The sequence below is a fragment of the Balaenoptera physalus genome, assembly GCF_965194825.1.
Source record: "Balaenoptera physalus genome assembly, chromosome: 15".
NCBI lineage: Eukaryota > Metazoa > Chordata > Mammalia > Artiodactyla > Balaenopteridae > Balaenoptera > Balaenoptera physalus.
Window position 1 is genome coordinate 68,212,585 of NC_138894.1, and position 17,835 is coordinate 68,230,419.

The 17,835-nt window shown below is 36.0% G+C and overlaps 1 protein-coding gene across 3 annotated transcripts in view; it reads left to right on the plus strand.

Annotated features, from left to right (window-relative positions):
- The window catches only part of HEATR5B (HEAT repeat containing 5B), a 92,089-nt gene that overhangs the window by 11,555 nt on the left and 62,699 nt on the right, over positions 1-17,835 (plus strand). For all 3 annotated transcript variants that reach the window (XM_082427603.1, XM_082427604.1, XM_082427602.1), the window contains exons 6-16: positions 3,752-3,923; positions 5,634-5,791; positions 6,777-7,026; positions 9,298-9,453; positions 9,922-10,172; positions 12,154-12,265; positions 13,431-13,583; positions 14,643-14,742; positions 15,284-15,393; positions 16,210-16,373; positions 17,093-17,268. In XM_082427603.1, coding sequence (XP_082283729.1) covers positions 3,752-3,923; positions 5,634-5,791; positions 6,777-7,026; positions 9,298-9,453; positions 9,922-10,172; positions 12,154-12,265; positions 13,431-13,583; positions 14,643-14,742; positions 15,284-15,393; positions 16,210-16,373; positions 17,093-17,268 — 1,802 coding nt within the window. The remainder of the gene's footprint in view (positions 1-3,751; positions 3,924-5,633; positions 5,792-6,776; positions 7,027-9,297; positions 9,454-9,921; positions 10,173-12,153; positions 12,266-13,430; positions 13,584-14,642; positions 14,743-15,283; positions 15,394-16,209; positions 16,374-17,092; positions 17,269-17,835) is intronic.

Sequence of the window (17,835 nt, forward strand, 5' to 3'; positions counted from 1 at the left end):
GTTAGCATACGGTATTTGTTTTTCTCTTTCTGACTTACTTCACTCTGTATGACAGACTCTAGGTCCATCCACCTCACTGCAAATAACTCCATTTCGTTTCTTTTTATGGCTGAGTAATATTCCATTGTATATATATGCCACAGTCAGAATGGCCATCATCAAAAAATCTACAAACAATAAATGCTGGAGAGGGTGTGGAGAAAAGGGAACCCTCTTGCACTGTTGGTGGGAATGTAAATTGATACAGCCACTATGGAGAACAGTATGGAGGTTCCTTAAAAAACTAAAAATACAACTACCATATGACCCAGCAATCCCATTACTGGGCATATACCCTGAGAAAACCATAATTCAAAAAGAGTCATGTACCACAATGTTCATTGCAGCTCTATTTACAATAGCCAGGACATGGAAGCAACCTAAGTGTCCATCAACAGATGAATGGGGGCTTCCCTGGTGGTGCAGTGGTTAAGAATCTGCCTGCCAATGCAGGGGACATGGGTTCGAGCCCTGGTCCGCGAGGATCCCACATGCCGCGGAGCACCTAAGCCCGTGAGCCACAACTACTGAAGCCCGTGCGCCTAGAGCCTGTGCTCCGCAACGAGAGAAACCACTGTAATGAGAAGCCTGCGCACAGCAATGAAGAGTGGCCCCGCTCGCCGCAGCTGGAGAGAGCCCACGCGCAGCAATGAAGACCCAACACGGCCAAAAATAAATATATAAAAAATAAACAAAAAACAAAAAAACATGAATGTATAAAGAAGATGTGGCACATATATTATAGAGTTTTGAGTCTACTTTGTAGGTTCTTTATTTCTATATCAGATATGTGATTTGCAAATATTTTCTCCCACTCTGTGGTCTGTCTTTTCATTCCCTAAATAGTGCCTTTCTAAGAAGAGAAGTTTTGAATTTTGTCAAAGTCCAATTTATAAGTTTTTCTTATATTGTGCTTTTAGTATTGTATCTAAGAAAGCTTTTCCTAGCCCAAACTTTCTCCTGTTTCCTAGTTTTATAGTTTTACACTTAGATGTATGATCCATTTTGAGTTAATTTTTGTATATAGTGTGAGGTATGAATCGAAGATTTTTTGTTTGTTTTGGTTTTTGCACATGGATATTCACTTGTTCTAGCACCATGTTGAAAAGACTCTTTTCTTCACTAAATTGCCTTTGCACCTTTGTTGAAAATCAGTTGTCCGTATAAATGTGGATCTAGTTTTGGAATCTGTATTCTGTTTCATTGATCTATTTGTCTATCTTGATGTCAATAACACTTTCTTGATTACTGTACTTTTATAATGTCTTAAAATCAGGTAGTGTTAGCCCTCCAACTTTTTCTTTTTCAAAATAGTTTTGGCAATTCTAGGTCCTTTGCATTTCCATATAAATTTTAACTTGTCCATTTCTACAAAAATAACATGCTGGGATTTTTATTCAGGTTGCATTGAATCTATAGATCAATTTGGGGATAGTTGACAGCTTAACAATACTAAGTCCAACTCATGAATGCGATATCTCTATCTCTCATTCATTTAGGTCTTCTTTGATTACTCTTAGCAACACTTTGTGGTTTTCAAATGCACAGATCTTGCACCTCTTTTGTCAGATTTATCCATAAGTATTTCATTTTTTATGCTATTTTAAATAGTATTGATTAAAAGCTTTTTTTTTCAATTTCTAATTGTTCATTACTAACATATAGAAGTACAACTGATTTTTGTACATTGGTCTTGTATCCACCAACCTTCTTAAACTGCCTTACTAGTTCTATCAGCTTTTTTAATAGATCCTATCAGATACTCTGTGTAGACAATCATGTTGTCTATGAATAAAGACAGTTTTACTTCTTTTCCAATCTGGATGCTTTTTATTTATTTTTCTTTCTTACTGCACTGGCTGGTTAGATCCTTCAGTGCAATGTTGAATAGAAAACATGAGAGGTGACATCCTTGTCTTGTTCCTGATCCTTAAGGGGAAAACATCCAGTCTTTCACCATTAAGTATGATGTTAACTGTCAGTTTTCCTTGATGATCTTTATCAAGTTGAGGAAGTGCCCTTATATTTCTAGTCTTCCAAGAAGTTTTTATCAAGAATGGATTTTGTCAAATTTGATTTCTTGTGTCGTTTCTGTTGTTGCTATTTTCTAATTAAGCGTTTTTGTTTTTTTTGGGTTTTTTTGGCTGTTTTCTGCAGCTTGTGGGATCTTAGTTCCCCAACCAGGGATTGAACCCAGGCCCCTGGCAGTGAAAGTGCTGAGTCCTAACCACTGGACCGCCAGGGAATTCCTGTCTAATTAAGCTTTTTATTTTAGGATAATTGTAGGTTTTCCTGCATTTGTAAGAAATAATATACAGAGATCTTTATAAACTTTTACCCAGTTCCCCCCAATGGTAATATCTTCTAAAAGCACAGTACAATATTACAAGCAGTATAATACAATACTGACATTGACACAATCCACTGATCTTGTTCAGTTTTCCCAAGTTTTACTTATATTCTGTTAAATGTTTTTTCAGCCTCTATTGAGATGAATTGTATGACTTTTCTTTTTCAGCTTACTAATGTAATGAATCCACATTGGTTAGTTTTAGAATTTTAACCAATCTTTCATTCCTAGGATAAACCCTACTTGGTTGTGATATAGTATCCATTTTATATATTGTTGGATTAGAGTTGCTAAAATTTTGTGTATAATTTTTGCATTGTGTTCATGAGGGATATTGGCATGTAGTTTTCTTCTCTTGTAGTGTCTGTCAGATTTCAGTATCAGGGTAATGTTGGCCTTATAGGATGATTTGGGAAGTATACCCTTCTCTTCAATTTTCTAGAAGAGTTTCTATAGGATTGGTATTATTTCTTACTTAAACATTTGGTTGAATTCAACAGTACATCTCTCTGGGTCTCCAGTTTTCTTTGGGGGAAGCTTTTAAACTACAGATTCAATTTTTAAAACAGATATTGGGCTATTTAGGTTATCTGTTTCTTCTTGAGTGAGTTGTCTGTTTCATGTAAGTTGTCAAATATATTGTCCTTTTAATATGTATTGAATCTGTAGTGATGTGACTTCTCTCATTCCTAATTTTGGTAATTTGTGTCTTCTCTCTCTTTTTCTTCATCTGTCTGGCTAAATTTCTATCAAAATGTATTGGTTGTCTCAAAGAAGCAGCTTTTGGTTTCATTTCTGTTTTCCAGTTTGCTGGTTCATTGATTTTCTCTCTTATCTATATTACTTCCTTTTTTTCCTGCTTACTTAGTGTTGAATTTGCTCTATGTCATCTAGTTTCTTAAGGTAGAAGCTGAGGTTGTTGATTTGAGACATTTCTTCTTTTTTTTTTTTTTTTTCCGGCCACACCATGCGGCTTGCGAGATCTCAGTTCCCCCCAACCAGGGATTGAACCGAGGCCACGGCAGTGAATGCCCAGAATCCTAACCATTAGGCCACCAGGGAACTCCCCAGAGACCTTTCTTCTTTCTAATACAGGAGTTTAGGGTTATAGTTTCCTCCTAACTGCTGGAAACTCTCTCAAGGCAGTAAACTGGGACGGATGTAGGGTTCAACTTGCATTTTCCATCTCTTAAGGATTAACATCCTTCATTGCCTGATGTCCAGTGTCTTCAAAACTGTTGTTTCATATATTTTGTCTAATTTTTTAGTTATTTCAGGAGAGAGAGTAAATCTGGTTCTTGTTTATCCACCTCTGGAAGTGGAAGTTCTAATTTACTTTTTTTTTTTTTTTTTTAATTCCAGTGTCTCCTAGAGCTACAGAATGAAGCTGTGTTCATGTGGACTGCTGAACTGGAAAATATAGCCACTCTCTGCTTTAAGGCTTTGGAAAACTCAAACTATGGGGTACGGGTGGCAGTGTCTAAACTCTTAGGAACAGTCATGGCTACAGCATTGATGCCAAAACAAGCAACAGGTATCATTGTTTGCCAGCCCCCGATCTAGACTGTAACAGGTATTTGAAGGTATATGGAATGCTTCCTTCTAAATGACTTATTACTTCTAGGCAAGTCATTTTAAAGGGTTTAAATTAGTATCTTTGTCTACTTTTTCATAAAATAGAAGTACCCAAATGGCATTTTCCTTCATATAGTCAGGACATTCTTTTTTTTTTTTTTTTTTTTGCCACACTGTGGGGCATGCGGAACTTCCCCAACCAGGGATCGAACCCACGCCCCCTGCAGTGGAAGCACAGAGTCTTAACCACTGGACCACCAGGGAAGTCCCAGTCAAGACATTTTTTATGATGATACTGTACAACATTACATGCATAAAGTATGTTGGACATATAAGCAAATAAGATTTATGAAATGCTTTTGTATCATGTTCAAGGGACTGGAATCTGGCACTTTACATGCCTTCTTACTTTCAGTCCCTGATGAGTAGATCCCCATTCATAGCATAGTATTATTTTTCTTCTTTTCTTGACCATTATTATAAGCAGAATCAGAGACAGAATTGATTTTCCCAGTGACTTCTACTGTGCCTCACAGTTCCATAGAGATGCTTCAGGGACAGTTCTGAGTAGATGCTGAGTGAATCCAGCTCTGCTGTTGTCCCTCCCCCTATTCCATCTCTGTATTGTAGAAAGAGAATCAGATCTTACAGATTTAAGTCCTAGCTCTTATGTTTATTTGCTGTGAAACCCTTTGAGCTTTGGTCTCTTCATCTTTAATGATGATTACTTCAGTCTCTGAATTAGATAACAATGATGATGATGATAGGTAACAATTATTAAGTGCTAACTATGTATAAGGCACTGAATTAAGCACATAACAGAGTTGTTTTATTTAATCCTCTCAAAAGCCCTATGAATCCCAAGTACTGTTGTTATTCTCATTTTATAAACAAGGAAATTTAGGCTTAGAGAGATTGTGTCATTTGTGGTGTAATAAGTGTTCTATTAAGTGAAATTAAAACCCAGGCATTCAAATTCCAAAGCCTGCATAGTTAATCGTGAGCTTTATGCCTCTCTTAACAGAATTTTTGTGAGGATTATGTTTGCTACTATGTATGAAAGGACTTTATAAAATAGGAAGCTCTTTACCAGGGATGGCAAGTCAGTTGCAGTCCAGTGACGTTTCAGTCCATTGGTAATTGGTGTATAGAAAGCGTGGTCTTGGGAATTGGGAATTCCCTGGCGGTCCAGTGGTTAGGACTCGGCGCTTTCACTGCTGTGGGCTCAGGTTAGATCCCTGGTCGGGGAACTAAGATCCCACAAGCCACGTGCTGTGGCCAAAATAAAAAAGAAGTATTGTGTCCGTCTCAACTGGGAGTGAGGGCTGCAGTCAGTTCGCAGTATCTGCTGTGAATGTGTGTTGTCTTTGTTGTGTTACACATATCAAGGCTAACATAATTACTAGACTATTTTGGCATAGATATATTGAATTGTTTTAATTTCTAGCTCCTTTTTTTTTAATCATTTTTTTGCTTCAAAATTGAATTTAATTTTACAAATATATTGTAAATTTTAAGATCATAAGAAAATAAATGACCCTATCTCCTTTGTAATAGTTTAAGTATCCTTAAAAACAATTACTTGAATTTTAAAGCTAGATTATTAGAAAATATTATTTAACTAATAGCAAAATATATTTGCTTATAAATATATTTTTCTTTCTGAAAGTAATGCGCCAGAATGTGAAGCGAGCAACATTTGATGAAGTCTTAGAACTCATGGCCACAGGATTTCTACGTGGAGGGTCAGGTTTCTTAAAGAGTGGTGGAGAAATGTTAAAAGTCGGAGGGTCTGTTAATCGTGAAGTGAGAGTTGGAGTTACACAGGTTTGTAATATATATGTATAAAAGAATTCTCTTGGTATCACGTGTGAAATTTCATGGAAGACTCTTACTACGTAACAGCACGTACAGAGATTTTTAATACTGTCTAAAATTAAATAATTTTTAAAATGTCTTTCAAAACATTTCTTTTACTAAATGAATGAATTACATTCAAATCTAAATTGTATCTTATATGGAAAGGTAGGTATTTGATGTGAAAAGAAGCCTATGTCTGCTGTATCTGTCTATCTTTAACAAAATTTTTCCAAATTTTACTTGGCAGAAAATCAGAAGTAAAGTAATTGTCTTTTAATTGAAATTGTATTCAAGTAGCTTGAGGCATTTAGATTTTAATGTTTTCCAACAACTCTTGTAGCTAAAAATATTGGTTAGTACTTTGGATTTATCATCATTGGTTAATCACCAGTGTAATTATGCAGTTAAACCTGACTTGAAATTATAGTTTCAATATAATAATTAATACCAAATAAGATGTTATGGTTAATAACCTAAGAATAATTAACACCTAATAGGATGAAATGGTTTTTTGTGATCTTAGTCAAAATCATCCAATTATACCTTATTCCAGAAACAAGCATAAAATGGAAGTAAACCATTTGTATCTTACAGTCATAAGCAAATGTTTTGTAGCTCTAGGTCAGCGTTTATTTAGCATGTTAGGGTTTTATTACTGTAACTTATCACCTTCATCACCAGGGTGAATTCACCTTTCCTTCGCTCCCGCACCATTCTCTCTCTGTGTTCTTCTTGAAGTTATTATCCTGAGAGCTGTTTTTAGTCAAAGATACTTCAACCAGTAATTCCCATGCTAGAAGTACTAAAAAGGTCTCAAGTTCTAAATTTTCTCAATTTTAATCTCAAAGATAATTTATTTTTCATGCTGTCATCAGTTATTTACGTAGTTGCTTTATCTGTAATTTCAGTTCATTTATATAAATTTATCTAAAGTATCTTAATCTATTTACAGGCATATGTTGTTTTTGTAACAACATTGGGTGGTCAGTGGTTAGAGCGTAGCTTTGCCACGTTCTTGTCTCACGTACTTGATCTGGTTTCCCATCCTCGGGCAACGCAAACACATGTAGAGGCTGTGTACTCCAGACGGTGTGTTTCCTTTATCCTAAGAGCTACTGTGGGCAGTTTGCTAGGTGAAAAAGCCCAGATTGCAGCTGCCAAAGAAATATGCCAAGCGATTGGAAAGCAAATGAAAGCAGTAGGTAAGAATTTTTTTTTTTAATAAATTTATTTATTTATTTATTTTTGGCTGCATTGGGTCTTCATTGCTGTGCGTGGGCTTTTCTCTAGTTGCAGCGAGCAGGGGCTACTCTTTGTTGCAGTGCGCAGGCTTCTCATTGTGGTGGCTTCTCTTGTTGCGGAGCACAGGCTCTAGGTGTGCGGGCTTCAGTAGTTGTGGCACACAGACTCAGTAGTTGTGGCACGCAGGCTCAGTAGTGTGGCTCGCGGGCTCTAGAGAGCAGGCTCAGTAGCTGTGGCGCACGGGCTTAGTTGCTCCGCAGCATGTGGAATCTTCCCGGACCAGGGCTAGAACCCGTGTCCTCTGCATTGGCAGGCGGATTCTTAACCACTGCACCACCAGGGAAGTCCCAGTAGGTAAGAATTAAGGTCATGATCTGTATTGTTGATTACTTTAGTCATTTAGGTCTTTATTGTTATTCTTAATAAATACTAATAGATCTGATTGGTTCATATATCTTTCTGGACTGTGTTTTCATAGTCATTTTTATTGTGTACTCTTATTTGGTATTCAAGCAACATATAATTATGAAGTGGAGTTTTTCAGTATTTGGGTAGTGTGTTTGTAAGGTTAGGCTTTCTGTTTTATATCTAGTATCTACCGATTTTATAGCTCTCCTGGTATGCCACAGCACGTTGAGGAATCTTTGAGGAATAATCTATTGTGGTTTTTCTTCTTGGAACCTATTGTTTTATAAATACATGTTGTTTTCCCCTCTGTTAATAGGCTTAATGTGAAAATTTAGAGAGAAACAGTTACAGGTGGTTTTTAGCCCACTATAGGATATACTGTGAAACCTCAGTAATTCATAATTAAAAGAAATCCTTTTCTAGGAAGTGTCAATTTTATAAATTTTTCTGTTTAACAAGTAGTTATTGAGTATTTGAGATTGCAAAGCAGTAATTCAGGTTTTGAACAGTGAGTAAGATAAAGTTCCTGCCTTCCTGGAGCTTATAATAATACAATTAAGGAACTAACGCAAGGCAAAATATAAATTCTGTAAGATAATTTACTTTTATCACTGTTGGGAATATACGTTAACTTTAATCAAGAAAATTATATTGCTTAACAGGGGTCTTTAGAAATAAGAATTTAATGAATAGATAATATCCAGCACTTTATATTTAGAGAATATATATTGAATATCTTATAAAATTAATAAAAATAAATCCACAAATAGTTTATAGTTTTTGTTGTTTATAATAGCTTACTAGGCAAACCATATTTTAAATGCATGGGACTAACTGAAAGTTAGGAATTGTGAATTAAAGGGTGTTTAAATTAATGAGGTATCATTCTTTAGGTATGTTAAAATAATAATCTGTCCTAGGTTCACGACTTTATAAATATTTGTACATTAATTCCTTGAAGAAACGTTTGAGTGTCAAAGACACTGTGCCAAACAGTGGGAGTAAAACAGCGAGCCACATGTAGATAGCACCTGTTCAGGGAGCTTAGAGCTTAGTACCCAAAAGAGAGAGTTCGTGCATTTCCAAGTCCAGAAAGGTCTAAGAAGAAAAGAGGCATTTAATTTTAATCCATAGTGTATTAATCTATTATATCCTGTTATTCTACATTTTATAGCCTGGTAATTCATAATGAATGTAAATAAGAAAGTTTTACTGTCATTTAAGGGTTATTAATCTTAAGGTCACAGATTTTTAAGCCCTTAAGCCATTCGATTTTTAAAATGGTAAAAGCAGAATTAAACATAGTGCTATGTATCTGGAATTTATGGACCAGAGTATATTCTCAATTTGTAATTTGACAAGGGAATTTTTATTTGTTTCATGATTAAATATGTTTCAGTTCTATTGGAAGCTAAAAGGTGGGGCCAGGGACCAGCAAGTTAATGGAAACTTTGAGGAACATCACAGTAAGAAATTCTAAAGTCACTTTCCTTATAGATCTTCTTTCTGGTCAGTAATTTGGCAGTGATGCTACCAATACACTACAGCTCTTAAAATAGCAATGATAATAATAAAGTAACAATAATAGCTGCTAATGTTTACTGAATGTATATTGGGGGTAGCATTGTGCTAAATTCTTTATACTGACTTTTTAGCATTGTGGTTTTGATTTGTATTTCCCTAATTATTAGAGATGTTCAGCATACAAACAGAGTTAACAGTCAGGTATCAGCTGGTATAATTTAAAAACATAAATTGTGTAGATCAAAAAATTATATCACAATTTAATTCACCCACATTCATACATGATTTTGTGTTTCCAGAAGCGGTAGTGAATGACACTAGTGGTGAAAACAAATCTGGAGCAGCAGACATTGCAGCAAGCCAGCATGTGATGGTCTGCGCCCTGCAGGAGCTCGGGAGTCTGGTGCAGAGCCTGAATGCCACCGCATCCCCTCTTATTCAGGAAGCATCTATAGGTATGATATTCACTTATATGCTGGAATATTTTTTCAATATTTTTAGAAATCATAGGTGTGATTGATATTTAACTCCTGATTGGTTGCTTATCATGGTAATTAGCAGTTTAGATCATTTGTTAAAAGTTAGGTTTTATTTAGGATTCACTGTGATAGTGAATCTTGAATTAAATATTGAAATAAAGTTTTGGGAGACAAATCAAACAGTCATGGTTGTTTCTAAACTTTATTGAATACTTTACGCCAACATTTATATTTTATTGGATGTAATTGTACTGTTCTTTGTAGAAAATGTTCCTTAAAGTACTTTCCTGTTTATGAGTTGATATATGTGTTTTTTGGCACAGTTCTAAATGTATCTGTGTAAAACCATAACAATTATGATCTTAATTATTGTGTTACACATAGTCTTTTAACTCATGAAATTGTGTGACTTCATTAAAGAGTAATTTTTTGAGTATTTTTTAGGTCTTTTGGAGACGGTGACTTCAGTGCTTCTTCACCCAAGCATGGCAGCTCGACTTGCTGCCGCGTGGTGTCTGCGCTGTGTGGCTGTGGCACTGCCTTTCCAGCTGGCGCCATTTCTAGACAGGTGTGCAGAACGACTCAACAACCTGAAAACTTCACCGGAAGCTGTTAGTGGATACAGTTTTGCAATGGCTGCTTTGTTAGGTGGAGTTCATCAGTGTCCTTTGGGCATTCCTCATGCCAAGGGAAAGGTATGACAAAGATCCTAAGATTATAAGTGCTGTCACATGGACTTTAGTCTTTATTGGAACACCTTCTGCGATTGATGTTGAACTGGGTGATCAAACAAAAACAGTTTTACTGTGATAATAAATGATATAGTATTCTGCTAATATGGAGTCGACAGACCCTAATTAAAATTTGATATTTAATCCTGATACAGGAATAATAGTTTTGTCTGGGTATAGTATCATTTTATAATTTATTTTAGAGAGAGGAAAAAAAAACCCTTAGAGTAATTCTTTAGAATCTAATCAGAGCTTTTCTTTGGGGTTTTAGAAATAAAAATTCACATTGCTATATTCAAAATGTCAAGAGAATGTGCTATTGCTATAGTTAGCATTTTGGTAATAATAAAAGTTGAATGGTTTTCATGAATCAGTTACTTTTTTTTCCCTTTCTTTCTCCTATACCTTATACTACTATCAAGATTTTCTTCTTAGGAATATTAAGTGTTTATATAAATATTATTTGAAACTTTATATTGGGGCTAGATCTTTTGTTTTTTGTTTTTCTGGGTTTTTTTTCCTGGGTTACCAGGCCCATGTCCATTCATTTCTGTGAGTTCCATAGCTGCTACTCAAATCTGGGCTTCCATCTCCCTTTGTCATATGCTTGCCTCCTCACTGATTATCCTTCTTGGAATCTTTTTCTCCCATCTCTTCCACCCCACTTTCGTATTTATGTTTGCTCAGAGACCCTTAGGAACTACCCAGGGATCAGAGAATAAAATATAATCACCTTTGTGTGCTAAACTGGTACCTTCATAATCTGCCTTTTTTCTGCCCTTTCATTCTAGTTTCTCACTGCTCTAGTCAGACTAGTCATCTTGCTTTCCTTCTGTGCTTTTTTCAGCCTCCATGTCTTCGCTCTTGCTAATCTCTTACATTAGAATTTCGTCCCTCTTCTTGTTCACCTGCACCAAACTTAGCTGCTTTAGAGGCCCAATTCAAGTTCTGTCTCTTCCATGAATTATCTTTAGAGTTACTCAGTCTATGATAGCCTTTCTCTTTGCTGACCATTACATCTGTACTATTATTTTATTATTTGATTATGTGCTGCTTGTTACTTCCCATTTTTCCTGTCTCCTCTCTCTAAGACTATAAGCACCATAAGATTAGCTTAATGGCAGATGTATAATAAGAGTTCAACAAATCTTTAAACGTAGGATAACAGTACTACTAATAATAGCATTTATTGAGTGATTACATGGACCAGCTCTGTTCTGAGTACTTTGCTGTATTAATTTATTAATCCTCATAAGAGTGAGGTTGGCACTCCTGTTATTCCCATTTTAGCAGTGAGGGAACTGAGGCAGAGAGATTAAGTTATCCTAAGTCAGAAAGCTAGGAGATGACAAAGCTGGGATATGAACTAAGGCATTCTGGCTCTAGAACTCACTCTTTTTTTTTTTTTTTAATTTTTTTTTTGATATGTACATATGTTGTTCACATCACCGCCATTTATTTATTTATTTATGGCTGTGTTGGTGTGTTGGGTCTTCGTTTCTGTGCGAGGGCCCTCTCCAGTTGCGGCAAGTGGGGGCGACTCTTCATTGCGGTGTGCGGGCCCCTCACCATCGCGGCCCCTCCTGCTGCGGAGCACAGGCTCCAGACGCGCGGGCTCAGCAATTGCGCTCACGGGCCCAGTTGCTCCACGGCACGCGGGATCCTCCCAGACCAGGGCTCGAACCCATGTCCCCTGCACCGGCAGGCAGACTCCCAACCACTGTGCCACCAGGGAAGCCCTAGAACTCACTCTTAACCACTGTGTTGTAATGGGTCTTCTCAAAGTCAGCAGAGCAATCAGGATTGATTAGGTATTGATGTTGCCTCTTTAAAAACATGTTAACAGCAACAACAAAAAAGGATAACTTCTTTTTTAATGAAGTATACTAGCTGTGTATTTTCTTACTTGATTTTGTTAAAATCCAATTCTAAACTTCTCTTGCAGATGGTAGTCAGTATTGCTGAAGATCTCTTACGAACTGCTGCCCAAAATAGCAGGCTGTCTTTACAGCGCACGCAAGCTGGATGGCTCTTACTTGGAGCACTTATGACTTTAGGTACAATTATATTTGAGTAGGATTTTGTCTTATTCTATAACTATCAGTAGACTGTAAAGAAATTTTAATTTAGAAGTATTCAACTTCACATTCTAGACTTTGAATGAAGTTAAAAAATGGTAATGATGTTTTTCTCATCATTTGGTATTAGATTTCTCTTTTTGGTAATTTCTGTTTATGTACATTTAGTGAGAAAGGTGTTAGCAAAGTTTCCCCTTTGCCATCAGAATAGCCATGGTCTAAATGATTAGCCTAGTATTAATGAAAAGAGATGAGAGTATGGGGCATATTCCATGCCCAAAGTAAAGACCAGTGACATGATTTTAGTAGAGTGATAAAGTCACACTTAAACGGCATCTCTCATTGGTGTTGCTTTCTTGGGGTTATCTTTATGCACTTCACTTTCCTAAGTGCTATGACAAATCTGAGATGCAGGCAAAGTTTAGCACTGTACATAGAACAGAAATACTTGTTACCATTGTGATAAGGTGTGTCCACTTTTTACTTCATGTGTTTGGCTTCTACTATAAAAAGTATGCGTGTGTGTGCTACAAAGTTACTCCCTGCTTGATGCATCTACCTTTTGGAAATTAAACCATGACCTCATTTTCTAAAGAAAATAAAAAGCGGTAACTTTTTTTTCTAGAAATTTATGTTGTGTGGTATGTTAAATGAATTCCTTAGCAATGGAAATATAGGTTCCTAGTTCTAAATATACTACTCCATAGAACTAAATTAACCATATAAATTGCCCTTAAAATGGAGTAGTAAATATATGTATGTGTTTGGGAGTGGGTGTACATGTTTATATACATATATAATATTTATAGAAAAGACATCATAAAATATGTCCCAGATATATTTTATCATTGATAGAATGTAATCCATCATTCTGAATATATTTGGGTAATTTCTTTTAGATGACTTTTTGTGGATTTGTTTTATGTTGGATGCTAAAAATATTGAAAGTTTTTAGGTGAATTTTATTATGCTTTAATATATATTTTACTTACTGAATAAGAAACATTTTGAAAATGTTAGTATTAGAGAGAAAGATACAGTGAAATGACAGATATTGTTAAAGCTTGTTTGGGGCTCTTTTCTTTTTCTTTCGTTTGTAATGCTATATATATGTATGGTTTTGTGTTCTCATTTTCTCTGTCAGGACCATCTGTTGTTCGTTACCATCTGCCCAAGATGTTGTTATTGTGGCGAAATGTTTTCCCTCGTTCATTGAAGGAATTGGAGGCTGAGAAGGCCCGAGGCGATTCTTTTACCTGGCAGGTAACATTGGAAGGTCGTGCTGGAGCTTTATGTGGTAAGAACTGAAAGGACTGCACTTTCAGAATATTATTTTCTTACTAAAATATTTGTGAAGTGAAGGAAAATCATTACTTCAATTTTTTATTTTAATATATAATGATGAATCTGTACACTTTTAGATTTAGAAAGAAACTTTATAAGTAATCTATACCAGTTTACTAATTTTGTAATAAAAATGAAGCTGAGACTCTGAAAAGGAGGTTAGAGTTCATGATCAGTTAGGAGCTGGAACCCAGGCGTCTTAATTCCCAGTTATTGCATTCTTCCACCTGAAGAAGCACTGGGTCACCAAGTAAAAAAGCCCAGTGCCTGTTTAAAGGAAAAAGAAACAGGATTACCAAGGTTACTGAGTTTACAGTTAGTCTTTTCTTAATGGACAGATAGCTGTTTTCTCCCATCAAATCTGCAAAAGTTGATAACATCTTTTAGATACCAGCATTTTAAAAAGTATGAAATAAAGTTGTTTTTGTTTGGGAGTCAGCAACTTACAGGAAAGGCTCAAGTTTTGTTTTATTTGAAAACTAGAATTACACAGAGTGACCCTGTCCTTTTTCGCTTTATCTGAGGGTGAAAAGTGCTTCTTTTTTCAAACTGTGGGAGACAGATGTACACTTAACCATAAGCGCCACAGGGCAAGGTGTTAGTTTTGTTCCCACACATCTGAGAGCTGTTTTAGTCTTAGCTCTACTGCCAAAGAGCCAATAAAGCTATTTCCTCTCACTGGGCCATTATGTCCACTGTTGGTTCTGTTCTGAAACAGCTTTTTTTGTAGTTATCTGAATTCATGTGGGGTCATAGACTTCTGAATTCTTGCTCACAGAAATCTTTCTAACAGACATCTTCCCTCCCTCCATTTTTGCTGTCCACTCTTCTTCTAGCCTTTTCTAATGAGTTTTCTCTAAAGTTGCAATTGGTCCTTCTTTTGGTTTGACCTTGTTTTAGAACTTTATATTTTGTAATAATTAAAAATTTTAGGTACCTTTATATAATTTTATAAATTTGTTCATCCTCACAAAGGCTGTTTCAAATACGTCTTTTTAAAATTTTTATCTAGCAATGAGGAGTTTTGTTGCACATTGTCCTGAACTCCTAACTGAAGATGTGATTAGAAAATTGATGACCCCTATTGAATGTGCCATGACTATGATGTCACAGTAAGTAGGCAATTAGGACACGTTAACATCCAATTTTATATATTTATAAATAGCCATGTTTTGTAATTCCCTATAGTATCATATAGGAAATGTACTAAATTTTATTTGTGTGAAGTGACTTTAAAAATTTCAGTAGTGGTGTGGATTGAAATAAAATTTTATTTTATTTATTTATTTTAATTATTATTTATTTATTTATTTTGGCTGCACCGGGTCTTAGTTAAGGCATGCGGGCTTCTTAATTGCAACATGCAAGCTCTTAGATGCAGCATGCATGCGGGATATAGTTCTCCAACCAGGGATCGAACCCCGGCCCCCTGCATTGTGAGCGTGGAGCCTTACCCACTGGACCACCAGGGAAGTCCCTAAAATTGTATTTTATAGTGTTTCTGTTACTAACAGTAAAAGTCACAAAATAAACTAAAAGAAAAATGTAATACTTATCAATGTACTTTGACGGTACATTGATACATGGCTGGAAAAAAATGTAAGTAATGCTTATTCTAATAAGCTAATACTAATTATACTTTTGATATTTTAGCATTCCATCTGTAATTAAAGCCCACGGAGCTCATCTGAAAGCTAGTGCTGCAATGGTCCGTTTAAGACTTTATGATATCTTGGCGTTGTTACCTCCAAAAACTTATGAAGGTAAATAAAATTTGTGTATGTCTAATAAAAATTCTTCAGTATACCTTTGCAGTTCTTCACAATATCATAGAGTTCTGACCATGTAAAGGAAGGCAACCATTTTCCTTTTCTTCATACAGAGTAGCTAACACTTGTTGAGCACTACTGTGTTCCAGGTCCCGTTCTAAGCCCTTAACATGTATGAGCATCTTTGACTCTAACCACAACCGTATGAGGCTAAAATATAGCTTTCTTTAAAGATGAAGACTCTTAGGTACTTAGAGGTTGTGTAACTTGCACAAGTCTGGGAGGTGGTTAACTGGCAGAGCTTGGATTCAAACCCAGTTGGTTCATCTTCAGAGTCTATGCTTTTAATGACTATCCCAACTGTTATAATACAGCCAATAATTTAGGAATCTGGAGGGAGAATAGTAATGTACTTTTGCAGAAGTTAAATGTCATATAAAATATTAATATTCCAGTGCAACCATACCCAAGAATTTTGATATGCTCTGGTTCAGTGTTTGCACATCGTTAAGTAATTAATAGTAAATAATAATTATCATATTTAATATATTTAAAATAAAAAATCTTTATTTGAGTTTTTGATTACTTTAAATAATTTGGGCTAAAAGGCATAATACAATAACAAAAAAGGAAGTGCCATTATTGTGTATTAAAACCAGCGTTAAAATATTTAATACTGGTTTTTCTTAAAAGTGAATGGGGACTTAATTATTTTACTCCTTTTGAACATATTGCTGCTCTTGGTGGGCAGTGATTGTCATTTTCTTAAAAAGTATTCTCTTTAATCTGACCTGAAGTTCTGTTTTTTAGGCTCTTTCAATGCACTTCTTAGAGAACTGGTAGCAGAATTCACTTTGACTGACAACTCAGCCAACACAACTACTTCCCTCCTCAGATCCCTCTGCCACTATGATGATAGTGTTCTTCTTGGTTCCTGGCTTCAAGAAACTGATCATAAATCAATTGAAGACCAGGTAGTAAACTATAAAGTGAAGTGAAATACTAGCTTGATTGAAAAACAATGGTACTATTACACATTGTCATTTAAAAAGAAAATATTGTAGACTAAGGTTTAATTTTCATTTAGCTTTCTTAGACATTTAAAGATACCTTCCTAGGGGTGGATAAATAGTGAAAAAAGGTAAACAGCAATAGTTAGAATTTGGCGAACTGTCTTTATTCAATATTCTGTGTATTTAGGTACCCTGTGGTTGCATTGGCAAAGATCAGTTTTGACTAGCTTTTTGGTTGTTGGTGTTTGTTTTGGTTTAGTTTATTTTGTGACAGGTTAGAGAGGAATAGGATTTAGTAGGTTGAAGATTTAGAGCCTTTTTTGCCCACTGAATACATTATTTCTTATGTACTTTTTAAAAAGAGTTACTAAAGGCCGCTTTTAAAAATTTTTTTGTGGGTTTAAGTTATTCCTGACATTTTGCTTACACATTTTGAGGTGGGTACTGCAAAAATGTTTTAGAATGAACAAAACTTTTTTTAAAAATTGCATGAACTGTTGTGACTTTTTTTAATGGCCAAATTATATCTTTCTCTATTTAAAAATTTTCAGATTTAATCATTCTGTTCTTTCATTGTTACTTTTTCTCTTTCCTCCCCTGTTTTATTTGTCACGCCCAGTACTTGGTAAGTGAATTTCCCAAAGTGGATCTTGCATGATTTTTATGTCCTTCTTTTGCAGCTCCAGCCAAACAGTGCATCTGGAAGTGGGGCTCTGGAGCATGACCCATCCTCCATTTATTTACGAATACCTGCGGGAGAAGCTGTGCCTGGGCCTCTTCCCCTTGGAGTTTCGGTCATTGATGCCTCTGTGGCTCTTTTTGGTGTAGTGTTTCCTCATGTTTCTTTTAAACACCGGTTAGTATAAAGTCAATATGGTGATTTTAGTTAAATATAAATTATTTTCAAGCAGTACATTTTCCCAACCAAGCTAACTCTTCAATAAGAAGAGTTTGAACAATAGTCTCCTAAATGTAATAACATAAGTGGCACATAATAAATTGCTTGCAAACTCCACATAATTTGAAACTGTTTTTAAAGTTTGACCCCATGGGGACTTCCCTGGTGGCACAGTGGTTAAGAGTCCGCCTGCCGATGCGGGGAACACGGGTTCGGGCCCTGGTCCGGGAAGATCCCACATGCCGCGGAGCAGATAAGCCTGTGCGCCACAACTACTGAGCCTGTGCTCTAGAGCCCGTGAGCCACAACTACTGGGCCCATGTGCCACAGCTGCTGAAGCCCGTGCGCCTAGAGCCCGTGCTCCGCAACAGGAGAAGCCACCGCAATGAGAAGCCCACGCACTGCAGCGAAGAGTAGCCCCCGCTCGCCGCAACTACAGAAAGCCGGCGTGCAGCAACGAAGACCCAACGCAGCCATAAATAAATAAATAAATAAATAAATTGATTCCCAAAAAAAAAAAAAAGG